General features: G+C 42.0%; 1 protein-coding gene across 11 annotated transcripts in view; it reads left to right on the forward strand.

Moving 5' to 3' along the window:
• nfixb (nuclear factor I/Xb) overlaps nucleotides 1–24,640 on the forward strand; it is a 152,833-nt gene that overhangs the window by 25,583 nt on the left and 102,610 nt on the right. Inside the window, exon 2 of one of the 11 annotated variants that reach the window (XM_067615771.1) lies at nucleotides 3,183–3,218. The exons of the other annotated variants lie outside the window; for them this stretch is intronic. Coding sequence (XP_067471872.1) covers nucleotides 3,183–3,218 — 36 coding nt within the window. The remainder of the gene's footprint in view (nucleotides 1–3,182; nucleotides 3,219–24,640) is intronic. 11 annotated transcript variants of the gene reach the window in all.

Consider the following 24,640-nt stretch of genomic DNA (forward strand, 5'->3'; position numbering starts at 1 on the left):
GAGTTTGGCCGCTGAGAGGAGTTGCAGGAGAGCAGGGCGCACCGCCTTCAGGGCTGCTTTCATGTGGAGCTGAGACGGGGAGAAGCGAGAGTTTGGAGCTGGTGTGTGTGTGTGTGTGTGTGTGTGTGTGTGTGTGTGTGTGTGTATGTGTGTGTGTGTGTGTGTGTGTGTGTATGTGTGTGTGTGTGTGTGTGTGTGTGTGTGTGTGTGTGTGTGTGTGTGTGCAATTAGCCTATTAACTGTGAAGAACTGAAGAGACACTCTGTTGCACCAGTTGACTATTTTACAAGTTTTTTGCACTTGAATGCAACACGTGAGCACACGTGCAGGTTAACAGCAGATACAGGAACTACATTTATTTTATATTTAGCTACATTTCAGCGTCTGTCTTTTCCTTTTCCTGGTCGACACTACACACACACACACACGTAGGAGTTTTTTTTGTTTTTTTTTTTTGTACATGAGCAGCAGTGTGCAGTGGTTTTTCGCGTTTCAGTTTATTCAGACTAACTGCATGTATAAAATGATTGTCACTGAGTTTTTAAAATATGAAATTACTTCCTCTAACACCTTGCTGCAGGTAATATTACACCTTATTTTTTTAGGATTATCTCATTGCTGCACTTTTAAACACTTGTCTTGGCTTTTTCCAGCTATTCATATGAAAAAAAAAAGACTAACAAGGTGCTAGTTCTTAGAAAAGATTTCTCTAAATGTACATCATATTTGACACAAGGCATTTTTACTGTTACTTTGTTGTTGTTTTTGTCTAGAAAATGATAAAGTGTCAGAATATTTCCAAAAAAAAGATTACTGAGAAAAGTGGACACTGATAGTAAAATGGCAGTGGTGAGCTGCACATGTATGAAATGTTACTTTTTGACCAGTTTTGACTTGCTGTTTAGTTATATCAGAACTATTTTTTTATTTCCTCTCCTTTTATTCGTGTGAGCTCATATTTAACAGACAATTCGCTCACAATAAACACAATTTTTAAACCATGAAACCTTTTAGAACGTTGAGCGAGAGCAAGCTCTGACTAAATATAATGCTGCTTGTAAAACTTTTCCAGTGAGCTGCTTGCAACACAGCCGTACAAAAAACGTCACATTTCAGCATGTAAAAAAATCCAACATGCCTAGCAGCTTCCTGTTCACACTATGAATCTCTATCTTTTATAAACCGAATCATGCTGAACTGCAATCGGTCCTCTCACCACGATGTGTTTTCCAAAGCTAAATAAAATCCTGAATTTAAAAAAAAAAAAAAAAAAAAAAAAAAAAAAAATCTTTAGTTTTAAATGTTTCCTTAAACGAAGCCTGTCTTCTCCAGGTCTATAAGATTTTGAATTATTTCCTTGTTAATCTACTCATTAAGTCAACCCGGTGGCAATAACCTGCCCATGTTCCAGCTGCTGGAAGCCTTTACTCTTATAAAGCAGACTTGTTTATCCCTCATTGGCTTCGTCTGACAGTGGACTGCCAGGGCCCATTTGATGTGTAATTCATTCCTGATTTTACAGTGGTTTTATTAAAAGACTTTTCCTCCCATCATATGCCTCTGACGACTGCTACCAGAGGCTGCAGGATGTTCTCAGCTCCCCTCTCATGCGGGCATGCTCATGTCTGCTTTCCATTTGCAAACATTAGCAGGATCATGATGTCGTCCTCTCGTTGACACTGGAAAGGGAAAGGAGATTTTTATTATTTTCCCTTAATTCTTCATTTTATTGAAGAGGCTATTATGAGCTACTTAGTGTGTTGACTCTGACACTCAGAGGGTGAATGTGACTGAAAGTAACTTAGAAACAGAAGGAAAATAGAATCAGATGAGTAAAATTATGATGACAAGCATTATTTCCTATATATTATAACATGCTGTGTGTATGAGATTGCTTACATGTACTTTTTTTTTTTTTTTTTTAAAGCTCTTTGCTCTGTTGTCTGGCCTGCATGTCCATACAGGCCTTTAGAGGTCTTTATATGTAAATGATAAAAAAAAAAAAAATCCTTTCACAGCAGCTGATCTCCAAACAAAATGACCTTTTTATTTTGCCACAGAAATTTATCTTAATTAAAAGTAATTGGCAACAGAAGCTCACACACTGTAATGTAGTACACATGTTGCACATCAGGCTAACTTGCAGCGTGTTGCAGGAAAACTGGAAGTGCGCGTTTACATCATGGAATATTGTATCATGAATATGAGTCCATATCATACCGTATTTACATGTTTTTTGTCATTTAAAAAAGGTTGTGCACCCACGTGTGTGTATAATGCAGATAAGAAACAACTTCCCTCTCTCTCTCTCTCTCTCACTCTCTCTCTCTCTCTCCACACACACACATGCGCGCGCGCACACGTCCACAGCATTCCCTCGCAGCTCCGTCTGCAGACGGAAAGGCACATTTTGTTTATTTAATTGCTGTTAATAATTAAAATTCCGAGCTTGGACCTCGGATATGGCAACAATTGTAAACAATCGAATGAATTATTAACTGTGATAAAAGCATTGCTGGAGAGAAGCAGCGTGCTGGGATGTGACGGACGATGCGTAATGGAGGCAAATTGCGGAGGGAGCCATGAGAGGAGAGGAATGTGTGTGTGTGTCTGTGTGTGTGTGTGTGTGTGTGTGTGTTTGCTGTGTGACTTCTAGTGTGTTAGGGATGAAAATCAAATCTATATTTAGTTTTTTAAAATATAAAAATAGCAGTTAGTAGTTTGTCAGTAGAAGTAGAGAACGGCTCCATTGCAATGTCTCATATGTTGAATTTCGCACTCATTTAAAAATACTTTTAGAGCCTATAACACAGATGTTGCAATTTCCCTGTTCAATTTGTCTTTGATATTATTTTCTCTTGTCATTTTCAACTGATGATTCTATTTAATTTACCTTTTTTTTGTCCATTTTTGTTGCCTTTTTTTTCTTCCAAACGTGTCCGCTCCCTGCAGGCCAGAGTGACGCTGCGCTTTTAAAAAACAGACTTTTTTTTTTTTTTTTTCCTTTTGTTTCACTGCATTTTTTAAAAATGTGTTCACTACTTCATGCAGCTCGTAATGTTGTCATCTCAGACTGTTTTCACTGGTGCGACATTTTAACTTATTCCTTCCCTCTGCCCCTCTGCCCGCCTGGACGCTGACCCCTGCTCTCCTCGCCTCTTAACACCCTCTCAACACTAAAGTATTACCCTACTCACCTTCTAAACAATGCCTTAGTGGTAAGTCCTGTCCCTATTTATTCAGCATTAGGTGTGTGTGTGTTTTTTTTCTTCTTATTATTATAATGTTTTTGTGATACTCCTGCAGGGCCACTCACGCTGACCCGCAGCTGGAGTTATATAGGCCCCACGCAGGAAAGAGGAAAAAAAATCTCTCTGTTATTTTGCACACACTCCATGAAAACTTGCATTTTTCTCTGTGTATGTTGTAGCCTGTAATTGGCAATATGCTCTGACCAGACGACACTTTTTTTTTGGTTGCAAAGCAGCGCAAGACAGCATCTGAAAAACTGGCTGCTGCTCCGGACATTTCTTTTTCTTTTTTCTTTTTTTTTTTTTTTTTTTCCCTCTTTCAGACTTGTGCTGGTTTAATCTGTGCAGAGGAAAATATCAGTTCGTAGTTGGGAAATAGGGATAGATAGGTTACAAATATTACATCCAAGCTGGAGTTCGCTCTGGTGAGCGCAGCAGCTTCCATGACGGCAGTATTTCAATTTACCGTGTTAAAAAAAAAAGAGAGAGAAAAATAAGTTCTGCGTTCAATTTAAGATACAATTTTGAAATGTTTCCTTTTATATCTTAAATTTAAAAAAGCTATCTTATTTCTTTTTTTAAAAAAAACCTAAATTGCAGCATTGGATACGACCTTCAAGTCTACACTTTATCTTTGGGCCTTACGCCTTTCTCACGCAGTAAATTTCCTTTGTTTTGGTGTAGGCCAATTATCGGACAGTTAATTTTCGATCTCTTTGAACTGCTTTGACAGCCGATGAGAAATGTTTTCTTAGTGGTCTTTTCTCTGTAATAGCCAGAAGTCACCTTTGCTTTAAGGTCAACCGTCTCAGCGCGCATGACTTATTGCTTCGTCCTCCCGGTCTGAAGCGCGCAATTTTCTTTATCAGGGCTATATGTTTCTCCAAGAGGATGTATTATATTTTTCTTACGTCACCACCAATCCTTATCACTCGCTATCAGACAGCAGTGTTTTGAATGAAAATATCAAAGCAGCATTTAGAGAAGGGGGGAAAGCATGAGCCAGTTTGTTTTTGTGTGAAAATCGAATTAAAAATGAATGTAATCAATATTTGGACTGCTCTCCTATTAACTTTACATTTACACATATTTGGTGAGGTGGCCTTAAACATCCCCCCCCCTCCCCTCTGCTCTCTCTGTGTCTCTTCCCAAGGCCTGGAAAATGAGTTGGAACAGCTGTTCAGAGGATTAAAATCTGATGGAACCGCAGTCTGAATAAACAGAAATGTTGGATATTTCAGAATTAAAGACACACACATGCATGCGTGTGCAGCAGCACAGACACACACACACACACACACACACACATACACGGACATGCAAACAAACAACTCCTTCCTCCAGATAAAACATGCACCTAAAACCTTTGGTGCCATGTCTTCATGCCAGTTAGGCCTGTGAGTGGTTATCACTGGATTAGCAGGGATGCCAGGCCATCCTTTAAAAAAAAAAAAAAAAAAAAAAAGTCCCTTTCAAGCCGTTCGAAAAGCATCACAAGTCACATTGCAAGAAGTTAAGAATAGGTCTTACTGCCTGTATTCAATTTCTCAGATAGGTATATTGAATTATGATATCACTGTGGGTTTTGGTTCAGTGGTGCACAAGTGTAATTGACTTAATTCTATATATACAGCCAGTGTAATTCAGTGACACCAAATAGCAAAGAGAAGTTTAGTGTGTGCGGGAAAAAGTGACCCGGCAGCCAGTAAAGCACTCTGTTTTTGGCCACCGGACAGAAGAATGAACTCATAGTACATTTGATTGACATGTAGGGCTGATCTATTGTGCTCCCTTGTAACTGAGTTGTGTGTGCGCACGTGTGAGAGGGGAGGACAGCGGGGTGTACGGGTTGAAATCGGAGTCCATGATTGGCTGTGCTGCTGTTTTGTGCTGTACAGGCTGCGCCGGATCTTTTCCCCTCATCACGGGACACCAGGAGGTCATAATGCCAGACGCTGCCTAGGACACCGTGTTCCTTTTACTTATTTATTCATGCCACAACACCAGTTACAAGCCTGTCCACTGCTTGCCACCATTAAAAGACACTTTCGCAGATTGTACTTTAGCCTAGTTCATTTCAGGTGGCGTTTGTTTGGGTATGTAGTACGTGTAACGCCTTCCTTCCAATGGTGCCACCAAAGGCCAGCAGCCTGAAAGAAGGAAGCCATGCAAAGACGTCCCAGAGCTTCAAATGTGAACTGGCACAGAAGCTTTCTGTTGTCTTTGCAGCTTCAAAATTGGTAGCATGTTGCGGACTATTTGCATTCTAACTACACACTGTATTTCTGAGCATATCATTGAGAGGCTTATGAAGGTTCCTGTGATTAATGTCTTTGTCAGTAATATACATTTTCTGTGTTTATTGTCAGCTGGTGACTGGGGGGGCCACCATGCGTCAGCAGGAGCAAATTTACGGCAATTTTAGCAAAGAATTCCGAGCTCTCTTTGGTGGCGGAGACAAAGACGAGATGAGCCGGGCGCATTTTGGCAGGAGGCAATATAGATTTGAATTAAGTAGCATGTAGTTTTTATCTCGCGCTGCATGCAGAGAGAGAGGCAGAACCAACTGTGTCTCATTCAATATCAGCACAGCTGTCCCAGCATCCGTGGAGAATGGATTCCTGCTATTGCCATGGGAGGCTCCAGCCAAGAAGAATGGGAGGATATCCAGAGAGTGCGCTTGTGTTTTAAAAGGAAGGCGAGGAGTGAGAGGAGAGAGTAATACGCTGCTGTGTGTGTGCGCGTCTGCGTCCGTGTGTGTGTGTGATTTTTGCATGTGTGTGTCATGTTGTCTCCGACCGCCTCACTTTTCCTTCGCTCATGTCACCTCTGGCATGGATTAGTCTTTGGCAGAACCCTGGCAGTGCCCGCGGCCCCAGCGCGGTTCTGTGGTCGCCGATATGTTGTGCTGTTGCCATGGCTACTGAACACACACACGGTGCTAAATTACATAATTGAGCTAGAATATACAGAAGAAGACAAAATACTTAGTGTACAATATGAGAGCGGAGAAAAGGGGGGGAAAAAAGGCAAAGAGAGGGGGGGGGAGTTGGAGTCAGAGTGTATGAAAGGGGAGGGGGTCTCAGTTTAGAAACCACTACGACAAAGTGTGCTTTAACCAGAACAAACCAAGAGCAGAAGACAGAAATGCATTGGTGAATATTTGAGAGCTTTGTCATAGCTGAGCTTCAGACATTGGTACAGCATGTTCTTTCCCCAGATTTTGAGTCATAAATCTAAATAACAGTGCCGCCATTATGTGGGTATTTGGAACGCTGCAATAACCAATCTGACAGGGTGATCGAGGATAAGGTGTTTGCGGTGACACACACGTGCTGTTTGTGTATGTGAAAGAATGAGACGGGGAGAGAAATCCACAGTGTTTGTACGAGAGAGGGAGTGGCAGCTCGGGTTTTTACACAGATACACCACGAGGCACACGCTCGTATTTCTTTCTTTTGCCCTTGCAAACTTCCCTCTGCACTCCTCCTTCTCCTCCTGGGATGCACTCGGGTTCTGAACAGATCTCGCATCTTGTAAGTGAAGCATCGTTTAGGGCTGACGAGTGTTTCGCAGTACTTTAAAGACCCCCTTCACAGATGTTTGAAGAAAAATAATCTGCTTTGAATAAAAGATTGTCTGGTATAGTTTTCACACACACAAAAAAATTATTAATAAAGTAGTGAGAAATGCTTAAAAGCACTCGTTCTCCTTCATGGAAAAATCCAAATCAATGAACGTGCAAATATTCATTTTTTGAAAGGTTAACTGCTGGACACAAGACGTCTCCTGCTGCGCTGAAATGTCTATTTGTGCACCGAAGGCTTCAAATTTCAACATCAAACTTTTTATATAAGTTTGTTGTTGCATACTGGATGGGGATTGGCTTCCAAAACGAGTTGTGATGTCACAAATCAGGCTTGTCCATACACGCCTTAAACTCACATTTATTGTGAGCACAGAAGAGAAATCTTCCTGTTTCAACAGATGAATGTGAAAACAACCTTCTAGTGTCAAACGCTGCACATAAATCATTCAGCACAGTGAAGCTCAAACAACAATAAGCAAAAAAAAATTTTTTAAGAGGAGGGTGACTTAAAAATAAACATGAAAAGTGAAACAATGGATCCACAGAAGAAGTTCTTCCTTGTTAATCCTGCATTGTCTATCGCGTGTTAATTTATGTTTGCAAAATGACAATCGCGTAGAAATGATTTATTTTTTGCCAAAGCTTCCAGTATAAGGCCGGTAGCAAAAGACTGTCATTGCTATAAAGGATTTCAGTCAATAAAATCATGCTGCGGATCATAAAATATAAAAAAAGTTGTACATTTCGCAGTGTTTAGTTAGTTTTGTTCCGTGTCTAGTGCCACAGAGGACAGAGAAATGTTTCTGAGCATGCTTTGTTCTTGCATTGAGTAAATTTGAACTAATGCCAGTATCAACACACGGAGTGAACGTTGACAGTAATTCATTCACTGCTCTCTCTTTTAATCAACAAGAAACGTTTCTGTACAGGCAAACCGTATGTTATTGGATTTCCGAGCTCTCTTTTGTGTTCCACAAAAAAAAAAAAAAAAAAAGGGGACGTAAGGTCTCAAACTTATGACCAGGCGAAACCCGGAGCGTGCAAAGCCATTGTATCAGTCTGTCACAGGTCAACAGAAATAGATAGAGAGTTGTTGTTGCGGATCATTGACAGCCCACTCAAGGTCACTTCAGTGTGGGCAATCTGGGCATGTTGTTTGGCCTGTCCTGCCTGTCTGTCTGACCTACATCTCACTGCACTGGCTAAATATATACAGTAGACCCCTCATTACAAAGCTTCCAGATTAATCTGGATGAAATCTGAGCACCGTTCCACTCTCTCTCTCTCTCTGTATGTGTTTGACTGTAGCCTTCTTCTCTTCACAGACTTCCCCAGGCTGACTTTCCATCTCATTCAATCTCTCAGACGTGCGTTCCCTATCCAAAAAAACAAATAAATAAATAAAATAAATTAAAAAAAAAACTGGCAGATGCAGGCATTCACACAAACATGGCACACCGATACAAACCATCATGAATAAGACTGGAAGATGTGGCTGCGTTCGTCCGGCCCATTCAGAAACAAACCCTCTCTACGTTGGGATCACACAGCGAGGCCTAACTATGTGTACGAGCTATATTTTGTGGCGGTTCATGCATAAAGCACCTGCACATAGTTAATCATATGAGACACAGGTGTGCATTCTTTCAGAAAAAAAAATCACACTCGGTATGACTGTTTTACAGCTGTATAGAGTGTTTGTATGTGATGCAACCTTTTTTCCTCCCATGTTCAACCACGGCCCCTTTCAGATGAACTCAAGAACCTCTTCAACAACACCGACAGTCACTTGTAAATGTGTTCATTTGACAGGATATCAAATATGATGTTATTTAACACTTTTAATTGTGTAAAAGTGGATTATTACAATAGTTTTACAATTGAACTGTCAATGTTTGGTCAAGTTTACTTTCATACTGCTATCTCGGAGTGGCAGAAGCTGGATGTTTCTACCATGTATCCATTACTTTTGGTGAACTATTTTGTTCATTTTAGCTTTTTCAACATGCTTGTACCCGTTAGCTAAGTATTTAACCTGTTTATCCATCACTTCTAGTTATGTGTTTCAGATTGTATCCACTATATTGACCTATTTGAAGAGTTTGTCACTTCTACCTAAGTATTTCAAGCTTTTGTGTTACATTTACCTAATTATTCAAACTCTTAATCATGATCTATTTCAACCATTTGTCCAAAACATTTAGCTAACTGTTTAGACGTCTCTGCTCGCCTGCTAAGTAGTTTCCACACGCATTCAATCACAACAAGTGGTGTTTGGCTGTTACAGCTGACTCTGTATTTGGACATATTTTTAAAATCAAATCATAATTTATACTTTTTTCAAATTAGCTGAGCTACTCTATAATCTTTCTACGTACATCCTGGCAACTGCACAAGTGCTTCCGTTACAGGAGGCCAGCAGAACATACATTTAGCAACTCATCTACGGTCCTCCTGTGTTCCATCCATCCTTCCTTTTATACCAAGTAAAACAAATATCTCTGCACACCTGGTGAAGCCTGCAGAAATGATTTCAATCATTCGGACACAAAGAACAGACCTCATCAGGCCTCAGTTCATTTGGAAGTGGCGGTGGTGTTGGAGATTGCTCAGTCGACAAAGGATGACATCACGCAGTGACGCCACTCGATGATGTCATGGCATTCATCATCTTTTCACCGCTTCTTTGGCTTTTCTTTTAAGTAGAGGCCGGATAAAGAGGCATTGATTGGCTCGCTGATTGTACCTCAACTTTTCCTGAGGCTTTCTTTCATCATCACACTGCATTACCTCATGCTGTAGCGGAGGTAAAATAGTCCCAATAGAGTCCTCAGTATGCGGAGCCAGTGACCACGCAGGACTATAATCCACATCAGCTATTTAGCAGATGAGATTATGAGCCCAGCAATGATTATATCTATCGCTTAAACTTAAGCATAAACATTTCAGATGTACTTTCCTTTTCTTTCACCGGGAACACGGCTTAAAGGTTGTGCTTGGGCTTAATAGGCATTTATTGGGTTAATGTTGGAGGGAAAATCTTTTCCTGTCTTGGGGGTGGGTGGAGGAACGTTGACGCTCGGAGGCTTATGAACCCGCAAGTCAAACAGTAATGAAAACAGTTGTGACCTGATTTCGAGAGCCAGGGAAAAAGACATAGAGTAGATGGAGGAAGGAGGATTTCAAGTTATAAAAAGGAGAAGACAAAGAATCACAGATAACAATGTCTTAGGATGACTTTCTTTCTGTCTTTCCTCTTGCTTTCTCGCTCACTTGGTTTTGTTCCATTTCATTTCTTCCTGTTACCTTTCCTCTCTGTTTGTGTCTGTGTATCTAATTCGGCCACCCCGTCCGGCAAGGAATAGCTGTCACCCCAGGGAACAAAGCACTAGAGCTTGCTCTTCGGAGCAGGAAATTGGCATGGAGCCAAGGGTGGAAAATCTATACTCTGTTGCATAATATAACATATCTTTACCTCAGATGAACTCTGAGGAGGCCTGGCAGCTGTGAGCAAACAGAGCTGGAAGGCGGGAGGTTGTGTGTTATTAACTGACTGTTTGTGTGGAAGGGTCTGTGTATGTGTTGGGTATGAGTGTGCGCTCTATGCTTCTTGTGACTTGTGTTTGCTGGCTGGTGCTGCAGGCCCGAGGCTGTTGGAGACCCCCTTCACAGTCAAGCAGAGTACAGTAGAGTTAAATAGACCCTTGTTAGAAAAAAAAAAAAAAAGAGGAGAAGCTCAGATCAGAGTAGAGTAGAGTTCAGTAGAAGAGACAGAGGCCAAGCAGGGCTCAGGGTTATACTCAAACACAACTCTGTGGCTTCTCCTTTTGGCCCAGCCAGCCAGTAACTACTATCCCGCTACAGCTGCACCGTACTCTGTGAGGGAATTCAGATATAAACTTTCTGCTCTGTTTAGGCTCAGAGAAATAGCTTCAGGATTAGTGTGCATTACATGGAAAGTTGTATATTTGACTGGAAAATTCAGCGCAGGACGAGGATTTCACGTCACTGCTAAAATATAAAACACAGATGGACCAGATTTAACTTTTGAGTTCACGGAGTGGGACACTTTTCTACCCTTCAAACACTCATTACGACGAATATAAATTCACTCCGACGCCGCTCTCTCTCTCTCTCTCTCTCTCTCTCTCTCTCTCCGCTGTTACTAAGACGCTCTACATATTGTCTGAATAATATTCACACAAGAGCCCTTTCTGTGATGCGATCGCCTGCAACCGTAATGGAGAAACAGTGTGCGCGCACCGCTCCTCTTTTGTGGGCGTTAAAACGGGACACGGAGGGAACGGACCCGAGAGCGGTCGGCCGTCTGACGTGTCAAACTGCTGTCAGTCTCTTCAGAGCCGCTTGACGTCTTGAGGAAAAGCCTCCAAGAAACTCAAACAGGGCTCATTATGGTCATCATCTGGAATAAAGCGCAATCATCTCCGGCACCTGTGGCAAGTTGCGTTTGAGAAAAAGACTCATAGGCCTTATGGACCTGTCTCCCAGAGTCACATATCAATTCACACACATTTATCCTTTTTTTTAAAATTTTTTTTTTTTAAACAAAATCCCTCTGCCTCGTTTTTTTTCTCTCCATCTGCACACCTGAATAAAAATATTTCCATGCTAGAGTTAGGACTCATGTGGGGACCACAAATTGACTGTATATTGCAGCCAGGCTGTGGAGATTTATGGTGAAAGTGAATAGGGATGGTGTGGGCGGGTATGCAGAGGTGCATATTATGGTGCGTTTTTTTTTTTTTGTTGGTTTTTTTTGGTTGTTGTTTTTTTAATACTTGGAGCTGAAGGCCTTGAGAATGGTGTAGAGGAGTGAAACAACAACAGCAGCGTTATTTTTCTCTCTCGGCTCGCAAAAGACAGAGATTATAGAGAGAAATAAAGGAAGAAATACAGCACAAAGAGAAAAAGAACCAAGAGAGGGGAAATGGGCGGGAATGAAAGAGGCCATAGTCTGTGTATTGTAAATACAGTAGACTGGGGAGCACTCCATGTCCTTTTATTTTTTCTAGCAGCATGATTTGTTTGATTTACTCTCTATCAATCAGTGGAGGATGTATTTAAACGAACTTGATGTATATTTGAGAAAGGCTCTTTATAGCTGTGGCTGTTTGTATTCTCCTTTTACTTTCCTTGGAAGCAGACCGTGATTAAAACAGACGATATAGGCGTATTGTATTTCCTAGGGGATTGGAAGGAATGCAAATGCATCATAACCATATTATACTAGTTAGGAGCGGTGTGTGTTGCCAAGCCTCTGGATACAGCAGAGAGTAGACGCAGTAACACTAAAGGGAACCTTAGTCCCGCAAAGAGCCAGAATCCCACAACTGCAACAACACAAGAGGATATCTGACACTGTTGGACTATATTTGACATTTCATAGGATACACACAGTACCAAAGCCTGCGCTGCATAAAAACCCAGATCTTTCTCTCTCTTCGAGAAACTTGACAGAGGAAACCCCGAAAAAAAGTGTTTCTGCCTCTTTTTGTGTGTGTGCGAGCGCGCGCGTGTGTGTGTCGATGTGTGTCCGAGCGCCGCAGAATCCGTTTGGCATTTTTGTTGTGAGGGAAGCATGTTGCTGGTGGGACTTTGGCCTGCACAATCCCTCCTCTGTTAAAACAATGCGGCAGTTGTCCTCCCTAACCTAATTACTCCCTCCAGGGGGAGAAAGGCAACAGCACCAAATCCCATAGTTAGGAGCTCTGATCTGGGCCCTGCTGTAAGAAAAGGCCTCATTCATTTCCCTCCCTCCTTCCACCGCACATGCACAGACACACACATTCTATTTTTCACTGATCTGCGATTGGCTTTAGCCTGATAGAAGCTAATTATGCTCTAATATATCCTGATATTTCTCGTGATATCTGTTTTCCTTTGCGTCGTAACCTTTTATTATTGTTGTAAATATGTTGATGCTGAGGGAGTAATTGCATTTAAAGGTTGTCATGACACTCGTGCCATGAGTTCAGTGTTATAAACATGTACAAGCTGGTAAGACAACTTGTGCTATGCACCTTTATCTTATTATCGAATTATGTGTAAAAATAAATCAGTTAGCCATGATCTGTCTTGTTTCAGTCAAAGTACTTTGTGAGAAGTAATTGATGCCACTTCAGACCTTTAAATTGAAAACGCTGTTTACTGCAGATGATGCTTTTATAGCTTCCTGTCTATCCTTTGTTTTGCCTTCCTCACCCTCCTTAACCTCTCGTCTTTCACTGCTGCCCCACGTCACTTACTGGCACCGTGTCGGGTTTTGAAAACTTTATTACTGTAAACTTCAGACGAGGAAGTCCGCATAGGAAGAGGGGAAAGGGATGTGTGTTTGTGTGTGTGTGTGTGTGTGTGTGTAGTGGCATTCACCAAAAAGAGGAAAGGGTGTTTAAGTTCTAACTCTCCCTCCACCAACCTGTTTGGTTTTGTTTATTTGTCTATCCTCTCTCAGGAAGATTAGAACAGCCATTGTGTAGAAGCTTGGGAAATAAGGCTGAAAGTTTGTATTTAGAGATTGTTGTGGAGCTACCAGTGGTTCCCAACGTGAGGGTTTGGACCCCCATAAGGGGTCATTGTATAAGATGATAGGACATGATAGGATACAGGAAAAACAACATTTTCAACAAACAAAATTGTGATTTTTTTTTGTCGAGGTTTCTTCTAATGTTTGCTTTATTTCTTGTGGATTACTGTGTTTTACCTCCACAAGCTAAAAAGTTAATCCTAAATTCTAAAAGTTAATAAATAATAAAATAAAGTAAGTGCTCTTTCTAGAGCTGCAAGGTTAGTCGATTCATTGATCACTGCTTTTCTTTATGGAACATGATGATAAACTGAATATCTTTGGGTTTTGGACTGTTAGTCAGACAAAACTAGACATTTGAAGTTGGACTGTGAGGAACTTTAACGGATATTTTTCACTATTTTCTGACATTTTTTGGACAAAACGATGAACTGATGAATGAAAACAATAATTGGTAAGTGAACTGGTAGACAAGGCGACATGTGACGAAGGGTTGCAGGTAGACTTTGCTTTATTTTAAAGGGTCACGGGCCAAAAAGCTTGGGAACCGCTGGTGTAGACTGTTAGGGTTTTGACGTCTTTGTTTGTTTATCTGGGGAAAAAAAAAAAAAACTGAGATCAAGATCTCTTTTACCAGGGCGACCTGTTCACACTTGTGTATGTTTTTTTGTTGTACAGCATTTATTTACATCTTCAAGTTAACAAAGGTTTCGTTGTCCTTTTGTCACATTTTCTACATGACGTTGGAAACGGTTACATGACCATTTTTGTGCAGTCTCTTAGCACAGCAGACCACATGTCCTTGTATACTTGGGGCATATAAGGAGACAGTAGTGTTTGTGTATACATGTGTGTAAGCGTCTGGTCGCACAGTGTTTGTATTAGGCCCGAGCTCCTTTCCTGTGGTGTGTGTGTGTGGGCTTGAATCCGTCCGGCTTGTGTGGACCCATGCGCCCTGTTTGTGCGCCTCGACACTCACCCTACGGCAGAAGCGGAAGCTCTGCTTTAACAGCATTAGCAGGGCTCTTCCTTCAGCCTCCGGCCTACTTTGTTAACCCTATCACTGTCCCCACACTCTCATTTCAGACTGTCTTTTGTGCTCATTTATTGGCCTCCGTATCTTTCGTTTACACTTTATACATTTAAATCACTTTTACTAATTGTTCTTTCAATTCTCTGTCTTTGTTCAGGAGTCTCTCTCTCTCTCTCTCTGTCTCTCTCTCTCTCTCTCATTTACTAATTTAATAACCTTTCCTGTTTATTCAGCCTCTGTGCCAACTTGTGAAACTCGCCTGTCAATGGTAGCCATGATTGACTCTCCCTTCACTCACATTATTAACCCCTTTCTCATTGAAGCTAGCATAAGTTTATTAAGCCCTCATTATGCTTTTGTTCACTTCTTCCCTAAAAAAAGGCTTTTACTGTTAACTCTGCGTAATCTCCCTTTATATTAACCCTTTTTATTTGAATTTGAACGACTTAACGCTTTTTTTTCTGCACAAACCTACGTTATCAAAGTGACCCCTGTTACGTGACCCGCTAATTTAAGGGAGCATCCATCACTAAATATGCTTCTAAAGATGTCTTAATGAATGTAAATGTAATGCAAATAGCAGCAAATGACTTCTTTTATCCTTTCTCTCTACTGCTTTTTGCCCCTTCACTTCCCTCGCTCCTGTTCTTTGTCTTTATTTTATTCCTTTTGCCAGGAGATGTCCTTCTTTATCAGGGCTCGTACAGACACATACAACCACACCTCTGTCAAATATTTGCCCCTGGTTGGTGCTTTTTGCCCAATGGAGGACAGTGAACAAAGTACAGGCCCACAGGCTGCACACTGAGCTTTTTCGCTCCGTTCAAGATCCATACAGGCAGGACCTCAGATCATCGAGGTTTAATTAATAACTTATGGCTATGGCTTAAGCTCAGTATGTTGCCTCATTTAAATGGAAAAGCATAAAGATAAAAAAGAATATATAGACAGGAGGCCGTGAGGGGGGGGGGGGGTGCGCACAGACGTGGAGGGTGAGACAGTGGGGGTTGTGAGTTAGGGATGGCGGCATAGCATTTGCATAAAGGGCAGGGCAGCATGCCCAATGGTGGAAAAGGTTGGCATCACGCCTTTCAGACTGGCAGAGAGGGAAGACTGGAGAGAGAGACAGAGAGAGAGAGGGGGGTATAGTCAATAGTGCATCCCTTGTTCAGAAAGAGGAGGTCCCTCGCTGTTGGCAGGAGAGCAGGCTAAATCTCTAGTTTGATTGTGTGCTAGATTGCCCCTTTATTTGCCTGATTGCAAAGCGTTCAACACTGCATAAGTAGTGGGCTTTACTTTCCTGAAGCCTTTATTCAGACAGGAGTTTTTCTGTCTTGGCCTGCTCTGTGATTGTCGCTTCACATATGTCTTGGAGTTTATGTTGTGTGCAATCAGCACATCAGGCGGTTTGTGGAAGTTTCTGACCTGTCTGTTTTATCAAGTCTGCCTTTGTCTGAGCCCGTTATCCACAAGCATCCCACTAAGGCTGTCAACGCGGTTTGATTTTGCTTGACGCCATATTCAGATGCGTTCACGACAATTTAGGATTCACACAGGGCATATAGATGAATACAGGCCTGAAGACAACTGCAGAGAGGCAGCCAGCTCTCTCCAGCTCATGATCTGTCTGTGTGTCTTTTACCTTCTGTCTCTCAGAGCCACAACACTGCTGTTCCCCTCATGCCGGCTGTGGTTCTGGTGATGTCATGGTAGTAGGAAGTGAAAGGAACGATTATTTAGCGCGGGCCTGTTATTTCTGGCCCTTGGTCCATACGCACTGTATATAGAGTCTTGGTGCTCTCCACATTGCTGGCCACCCGTGGTCATTATGACCACTAAGTGTATCATGCACGCAAACTCACTGCGACCACAAACCTTGATAACTCCAATTTAGGGCTCTGTGGGTGCTAATTAAAAGTGGCAATGTCATGTTATTAAAGCAGCAAATGCCTGGTATTTCTAGTTGATAAATGACAGACTCAGTTCTACAAAATCAAACTACTTCTTTACAAGTAGAAGCTCTGCATTTAAAATCCTACTGAAGTTATAATAAAGAAGTATTATCAGCTAAATGTACTGCAAGTATCAAAAGTAAAATAAAGTATTACTATGTTGTTAGATAGTGACTAATGTATCAGAGTGTAAGCAGCATTTTACTGTTGTAGCTGGATTTACAGTATACTTAGGTAGTTTAGTCCAGTGGTTCCCAACCTATGGACTGGGCTCCCTCAAAGGGTCACAAGATAAATCTGAGATAATTCATGGGGTAAGAAAGGAGAAAAACAAATAGTTCTGCCACACAAATGTGTTTTTATGTTTTGGACTTTTATCTAATCTTTGCTTTTTTATGAAATTTTGGATAATTTTACCTCTTTGGGGCTTTAATAGTTATTTAAATGAAAGCATGTGAGAAGTTAGAAGGGGAATGCGTCTTTGGTGGAACCGCTAACATCTCAGACATCTGAAACATGACAAGGGGCCCCAAGCTGACACTAGTGATACAGGTCCCCTTCTAATCTTTAACTATGCATTGTATTTTATAAGCCTATATTATTTTTATGTAAAGTCTTAATGTGTAAAGTAACTAAGCTGTAAAATAAATGTAGTGGAGTTAAAAGTATAATATTTCCCTCTGATACTTAGTGGAGGAAAAGTGTAAAGTAGTATTAAATGGAAATAATCAAGTAAATCCAAATGTAGTTTAGTTTACTTTCAGTCACTGGTTGGGTTTGAATATTTCACTCAATGTTAACATCATGTAGCTTCAATGAAGAGCTGGAGCACTATAATACAGAATATATATGTCATTCTGTTAGATTTTTCCAACTATAAAGCTACTGAAGAGGAAAAAAGCAAAAATCTCCAGCTGTTTCAGCACTAATCAGGGTCAATCAGTATGTTGTTAAAACGAGGCTCGGGGTTGGTAAGTGCATAACTTTGCTTTACGATAATGTATTGTGATATATTTTAACCCTGTATAACAAGATATAATCTGACACCAAGCGAAGGCTTTTAGGAGAGCTAATATAGTGCTGGTGCTCGCTCATAAATCAGCGCGCGCCCGAACTTCCTGCACCTGGTGAGCGGAGGGCGGAGTAAAAAAATAGAGAATTAATAGCGGTGTGGGTTTCAGAGAATCAAGAGGATCTGTCAAATCTCATTTAGTGTAACGGTACTGTTTGCAGGCAGGTTTACCTTCAAACAGGCAACAAACACCGGCGTTCTGCTCGAGTGCACCGCTCGTCTCAGGTTTGAAAACACAATCATATTGTTTCAGCTCACTTTCTTCTTCCCACAGTGTGTGAAAGGCTGACTTTGGCATTTCACAGTCATCTCTTTGAAAAGTGGCATAAAGCCCTACAGCTTTGTTAAGCGGCAAGTTAACACATGAACCTGGAGATCCTTTTCATTTCAAGCCGTGTTGAAATTCTAATTCCAAACGTGAAGGGATCTTTTCACAACAGCGGCGATGGTGTAACACCGTTCTTCTATGAGCCTATTGATAAATCAGTGTGCTTGTAATTCTCTGTGATGTATGTCAACCAATAGATCAAAGATCATGTGCTATATAATGAAGGCTAGCAGGCACTGGTTGCTTATATACTGTTAAAATTATATGATATCTCACTTCTAGTGCGATAAAAACCTTTCTGACGTTTTCATCAAAAATGTATCACCTTCCATCAAGCCAGAGCTGGAATGCGGAATCAAAGAGAATGAATTTGTTAAATGCATTTCTTTGTTGCAGGCCAGGCGCACCATGTTTACCGATTACAGAGCTGGTTTTTACCAGAGTAGAAAATTAACGCCCGCCATTAGCCAAATGCTGCTAAAAGCTGGCTGTGGTTTTATAAGTTTGTCTCCTCTACCAACCACTTTGGCAGGCTCGGTGTTTGGATCTTAATCTTTTTTCGAAGCGATAAATAGTTAGTTGGTGAAACTGTCGAAACAGGCCAGTGTATTTTTTTTTTTTATCAATTTACCACCTTAAATGATCATATTTAAATCTAATGAGAGCAGGCAAAAACCACAAAAAAGGGACATAATGTCTTAGTGCAGTCAGTAGTATCTCCGTTACTCAGTCTGCACTGGCAGCAGTGTGAGCAGCAGTAGTCTGTTGGCTGGCACAGTGAGAAAACACTCAGTCATGGCTGTTGTGGTGCTGAGTCGGCCTGCCCCAGCATGGCCAGTCACTCACGTGCACGCACACACACACACACGCATGTACACACACACAAAGGTTAGCGAGACGCAGGGCGGTTCCTTCATTCAACAGCACATTCTTTCTAGACAGCGGCAGGCGGCTCTGCAGGCGGTTGAGAGAAGATGTTTTAGAGTTATGTGTGTTTATGTGTGCACAAAAGCGTGCACGCATGTGTGCAAAAAAAAAAAAAAAAGTAATGTGTGTCATGAGGCGTCGGAGGCCGTACACAAGCGAACATCGATTTCATACGTGAGTATAGATAACACAAAGCGTGACATCACCAGTATCAGTAAACAGTGTGATTTGCACACGCTGTTTGGGTGGAATATACGTCAGCGTGTTCCTCTGCCGCTCCTGCCCCCACTCATCAATAGTGTCAACTTCATCCAAGAACATCTGCATGTCTCAACACGCGTTACACCTCCGAGCAGGAACAAATATTGGTTTATAAAATCTCTCATGAGTATCACAAAAACAAAATAGCCTGGAGTAATCTGGAGTAAGTTTACCTTGATCTCATTACTTTTAGAACAGTTACAGATAAGATGTTGCTTTTTTTAATTTAGTTTACATTTCAGCACACAAAACCCCCCCATTGTTTCTCATGTGAATTCATGCTTGTGTTGTGTGGTTTGATTTGCTTTTTTTAAGTACAAGTTAAATCTTTATCTGCTGAAGCCAGGTCTCCAAGTCGACCAACTTGCTGAAATATGTGATACTGTAGCTGATGTAGATGTTAGTTGCAGGGGGGGGGGGGGGGGGGGGGATAAACCAGAAGCTCTAGACCCCAGAGGTGAGAAGGCCCAGCCCGTTTTGCAGTGCAGCCAGGCAGCGGAGCCCCTTTGTGGGACTGGAATGTGGCGTGCGTGCCTCTTCCTCGGCTGGTTCCCCCACGGCCCACCCCGGGCACGTTAGCACGCAGCCACCGCAAATTGCTTGCAGATTTTTCACACATAGTAACGTGCTGGTTTGTGAACTCAGATAAGTGCAACCAACGCAGGCGCCGAGCTCCGTGGATCTTTACGCATCACTTGCTCTCGCTACAGTAACAGAGTGCGGGGTGTTCCTGTGTACCCTTTTTTTTTTTTTTTCCTCCTCCTGTCTTTAAAATATAATCCTGTGTCTCCACCCACTTGTTTTCAGAAACAAATGATTAACAGGAATGATTACTGTGTGTGTGATAACAATGGAGGGTCAGGCAGCAGGCACTGTAGCTTGTTCTGATTACAGTACAAAACCACAGAAAGCACCACTGTCTGCCTCTACACACCGGGCCTCTAATGCTCAGGTAGTGAAATATGCACTAATTTAAGTTATCCAGCTACATAAACACATCACGGAAAGTGTGTTAATCTCCTTACCTGCAAATTAAATTAAGGACAAATGCGCTTGACAAGAAGGTGTGTAGTCTGTAGCATCAGGGCAAGAGTTTGCTTAGTTAAAGTCAGGGAAGATACCTTCTAGCAGCCTCACTCACACAGGCCTCCAGCATCTTTACACTCTTAAGCGAATGATTGAATCTCTTTACATCTCCTCTCCGTCCCTCCTAACCCTGACCGGCCACCTTCCTCTGCTCTGGCTCTCTGTCAGCGGTCCGAGCCGGGGTCAGGGGGAGCCGGTGTCAGACTCAGTCCGGGGTCAGGGACGCTCAGCTGGGCAGGAGAGGACAGAGCAGAGCCCCACCAGCACAGAGCGACGCTAATGAAGGGCCAGGCGGCTGGGAGGCCCTCGGGTTATGCAGACCATGGTTTAATTGGTCTAATGAGATGCAGCGCAGCCACAGCGAGGTCAGGTATCACAGGACAGAGCGGGACAAAGCGGGGCGGAGAGAGAGGCCTACTGCTGGGCATCACGGGTCAGAAAGAGAAAGAGACTTTTTATCACCGTATGAGTTCAGTCAGTGTTTCTTAAGTTAAAGGTGACTTACGAGTGACGCAGAAAAACCATGTAAATGGTTCATATTCCAGGAATCCAGAATGGTTGAATTGATTTAGATGAAACATTTCAGTGTTAGTTGGGAAACAAAACATTGAAGCCAAGGAATTATCATAACAAAACAAAAGAAAAAAAGCATTTCATTGTGCCAGAGTTTTGATTATTTGGCTTGAGGATTTGGACTTCAGTGCAAAGCTCAGTTTTACCTCCATCATTTCTAGAAAGTCAGACAGGAAGGTCGCCCGAATGGAAACTAAACAGATACTCTAATTGCTCTGTAATTTAATCTCATTCATTTTACCTGCTTTCGTTTAGTGATGTGAAGGAATTTACTCTTCAAACCAGCATGACGGCCTCCTGCTGCCTGCTTTATAAAGTCTTTATTTATGAATTTATTTATAGCAGCAGTAATAATGATCAGACAATAAGCTCCAATAGAAGTATTTTGTATTATATCTTATTTTTTAAATCATATTGTTCCACATTGAACTGACTGAAAATTAGGATAAAAACAACATTATTAGACATATAAATGAAACTTATTTTACTCTAAATATATATAATGCAGTATTGTTTCTGTATCTGTTTTTGACCGGTAATAAAACACAGTAAAATATAAATTATGAAGCTGTTAAATAGCTTAATATCCAGTTAATAATGGGATCATAACAGGATAAATGGCTATTTATGCAAAGTAATGAAAAATACAAAGATCTCAGCTGTTTTAATGGATGGACTCTCGTCTGTTCATTCAGACGGAGCTGAAAACGCTGTGTTTTTTTCCAGAGTAAAGACCCTTTTCTCTCCTCACTGAAAGAGTTAATCTGAAGTTGGCAGCCACCTCGACAGTCTCGGTCAGACGTGCAGAGAATAGAAAAATAAAGGACTTCAACATCATTTCCTTTGTCTGGTTTAGCTCCAGCTAAATCGCAGTGATGACGAAACACTTTTACCCGAAATAAAAGGTTGAAATCGACGCTTTTACAAAGGAAAGGCGGTGTAGTACTCGGATTTATATTTTAGATATCACAATATCATACATTTGAATAATTCAGTTGATTTTATCAGTCTTTTTGAATTGGGTCATAACTTTTTCTTCAAATAGAATACAAATCTAATTTAAAGAAGCAGACAGGTTATTCTGGCTTTAACAGCAACAACAACAACAAAACCCTTTAAAATTCTGATTTCACATCTTAAACAGTATCCATTTAGGTGGTTAGAGGAAATTGCAGTTCATTTGCTTGACAGACAGCATTTTATTTGCATGTGTTTCTCCTCTTGCACTGACTGACGGCGGGTTTTATAGTGACGGTGGCGCACTAACGCGTCGCCTGCGGGAACGCCAGCCCGTCTTTTTTTTTTTTTTTTTTTTTTTTTTCTTTCTTTCTCCATTTTTTTATGTTATTCCTGGCAGACCCCGTGGATGATGTCTTCACTCTTTTTTAACTATTCAGTATATTTTAAGTGCTCTGTGAGAAGAGAGAGAATGATGGTGCATTTTTAATTGTTTTGGCTGAGTTTATTCCGTCTTATTAACGGGGCCTGGGTGATATTTGGGGGATGGGGGGGGGGGGGGGGATGGAGGAGGGGAGGGGGAGGGGGGGGCGCAGCCAGAGAGACGTGTTAGCAGAGAATAATCCATGACTTTAATTGGGTGAATGTTGGTCTATTAGACTGACTCGCGTAGGGATTGTTTGAGATTTTTTTTTGTTTCCGGGCTTTAATTTGAACCCGTCAGATGCGTCACAGCTTTTTTTTTTTTTTTTAATAAATGCTGGGACATTCAAGGTGAAGGCAATTAGCTCATCTTCTGTCTGCAGGTGAACAGGTATTTAACGCTCCCGTTGCTATAAGCTTGTAAAAACATCCCTAAGAAAAACACCGACAGCTCCCACTGCTAATTGATAATAATCCCGAATTAAAGCTAAAGGCCAAGCGCATTTGTCCTTAATTTAATTTGCAAGGTAAGGAGATTAACCGAAACACACTTTCCATGATGGGTTTATGTTAGCTGGATAACCTAAATGAGTGCATATTTCAATACCTGAGCGTCACAGGCCCGGTGTGTAGAGGCAGATAGTGGAGACATGCACACTTAACACCAGTTTTCTCCCTCCAGATTTGGCACTTTGAAAAAAAAAAAAAAAAAATCAGCATCGCAGTTATTCCTGGAACATAAATATGTGACTTTTTTTTTTCAGGCAAATAGCATAGCTAAGGAAAATGACTTGAACCCCCCCTTGTAGTCAAATTCCAGTGACATTTGAATGCTGCTTTATTTGCATTTTGGCAGGGTCATGGCAGGAAGCTTTAATTTTTCTTGAAAGACAGACACACAGGAATCACATTCAAGTGCCAGTTATTGTCTCCTGGATTTGCAGGTGGAATACGTTCACAATGAGATTTGTGAATCACGTTTTTTGGGTTTTTTTTTTTTTTTTTTTTTGTTCTCTGGCTTCCTTTTGTTGCTTTATCTAACCGCGCATCAAACTTTGGCATGGGCCGGTGACACACACACACACACAGAGAGACGGGGGGGATGATTGTGGAGGTGTGTTGTTCTTCACTGTGTTAGCAGGATGATGGGTGAGAGTCTGTGTTTCGTTGGGGGCTGATGTTGCCTTCATGGCTGTGTGATGGAGCTGAAACGCTCTGCTGACTGGGATGAATGTGATGTTTATTAGAGAGAGAATGGCGGTGGTATAAATGTGTTGGAGTGGGTCTGCCTTCTGTCTGTTTGTATAATGCAGTTTTGCTTTGATTAAATGAGAATTCAAACCACAAGACAATCCCAGTGTATGATGTTGGTGATTATTTTGAAACTCAGACTCGGACTAGAAGCCAGCAGACTCTGATCTCTGGATTTTTTGGACATTGTGATAGCAGTAGAGTCCTTATCTTGGATTTTTAACGTTATAGAATGAAAACAGTTATGGACTCAGTTTGGTTGTCAGTGAAGCCTGAGTTTTGTTTCCTCGTGGAGTTGTGATTGTTGTCAGAACTGCACGTGAAACTAATGAATGATATCATTTCTGTACAGCATCATTTTTCCTCTTGTATGTCTGTAGTTTTTGTTTGGGGGTCACAAGCCTCCACTGTCAGTCTGTGATTCAGCAGCACTCGAGCTGCACCGAGCCCTCAGACTAGCTGTCTGCGGAGCAGGTGCAACCCTGAATGACATACTTCACGATCAGGCAAACATGGCAGCCGTCGCCACTCGCAGTACCGACCGCCGAAGCCTCCCGGGAGTTCAGGAGGAAGTGTGCAGAGCGAATTTGGGATTGGGGATTTGCGGGAGACGTCCCACTCTACTGACCGTTTGTCTTCTGCTCGCCGTGTGCCGGTGGATACGGCCGAGGCAGAATTCTCTTCCCTCTAACTGCCGCCTGTTGTAACCATTTCTGTATTTTGCATGTCCCCTACTGTATCCGTGCCTCTAAATCATCTCGTCATTCATTTATGTGTGTGGTGTGTGCAGTCAGAGGAGTGTGGCTGCCTGGGTTTGTTTCTCCCTCTTTGTTTGCTGTGGTAAACCCATGAGCAGCTGCCGGTGGTGGGGTCTGGAGGGATTCTGAAGCTGTGTGTCCTCTCTTTGCCATCCTCTGCCAAGGTGGCATTATGCAAGCAGAGAGAGGGGTAGAGAGACAGAGAGGCTCAGAGGAGGGCGGGGGTGTGTGGGGGTTAGGGAGACGAGGCGATGGCGGCCATAGTAAAGATGGAGGCAGGCTGAGGGCTGCGGGGATTGGTGCAGGAGAAGACTTGCTCCCCTGAACTTTGCCTCCGTGTCAGAGTGGAACTTGTCGATTTGGCAAATTGTGCAGCGTCGAACAAGGCTGCGCGCTCTCTCTCTCTCTCTCTCTCACACACACTCCCACCTGCTCCCTCCTGCTCTCTCTCTCTCTCTCTCTCTCTCTCTCTCTTTTGCGCGCTCTCGCTATCTCCCTCTCCCTCTCATTGCCACTACACCCCCCTCCCCACCCTCCCTCTTTCTCTTTTCCCTCCCTTTCAGCTCTTGAAGCTAACGCATTGGCTGGGCTACAGGCATCTTGTTGCCAAATAGGTGGGCCCTACTCGTGTTGGC

This window comes from Thunnus thynnus, chromosome 17 (assembly GCF_963924715.1).
Source record: "Thunnus thynnus chromosome 17, fThuThy2.1, whole genome shotgun sequence".
Lineage (NCBI taxonomy): Eukaryota > Metazoa > Chordata > Actinopteri > Scombriformes > Scombridae > Thunnus > Thunnus thynnus.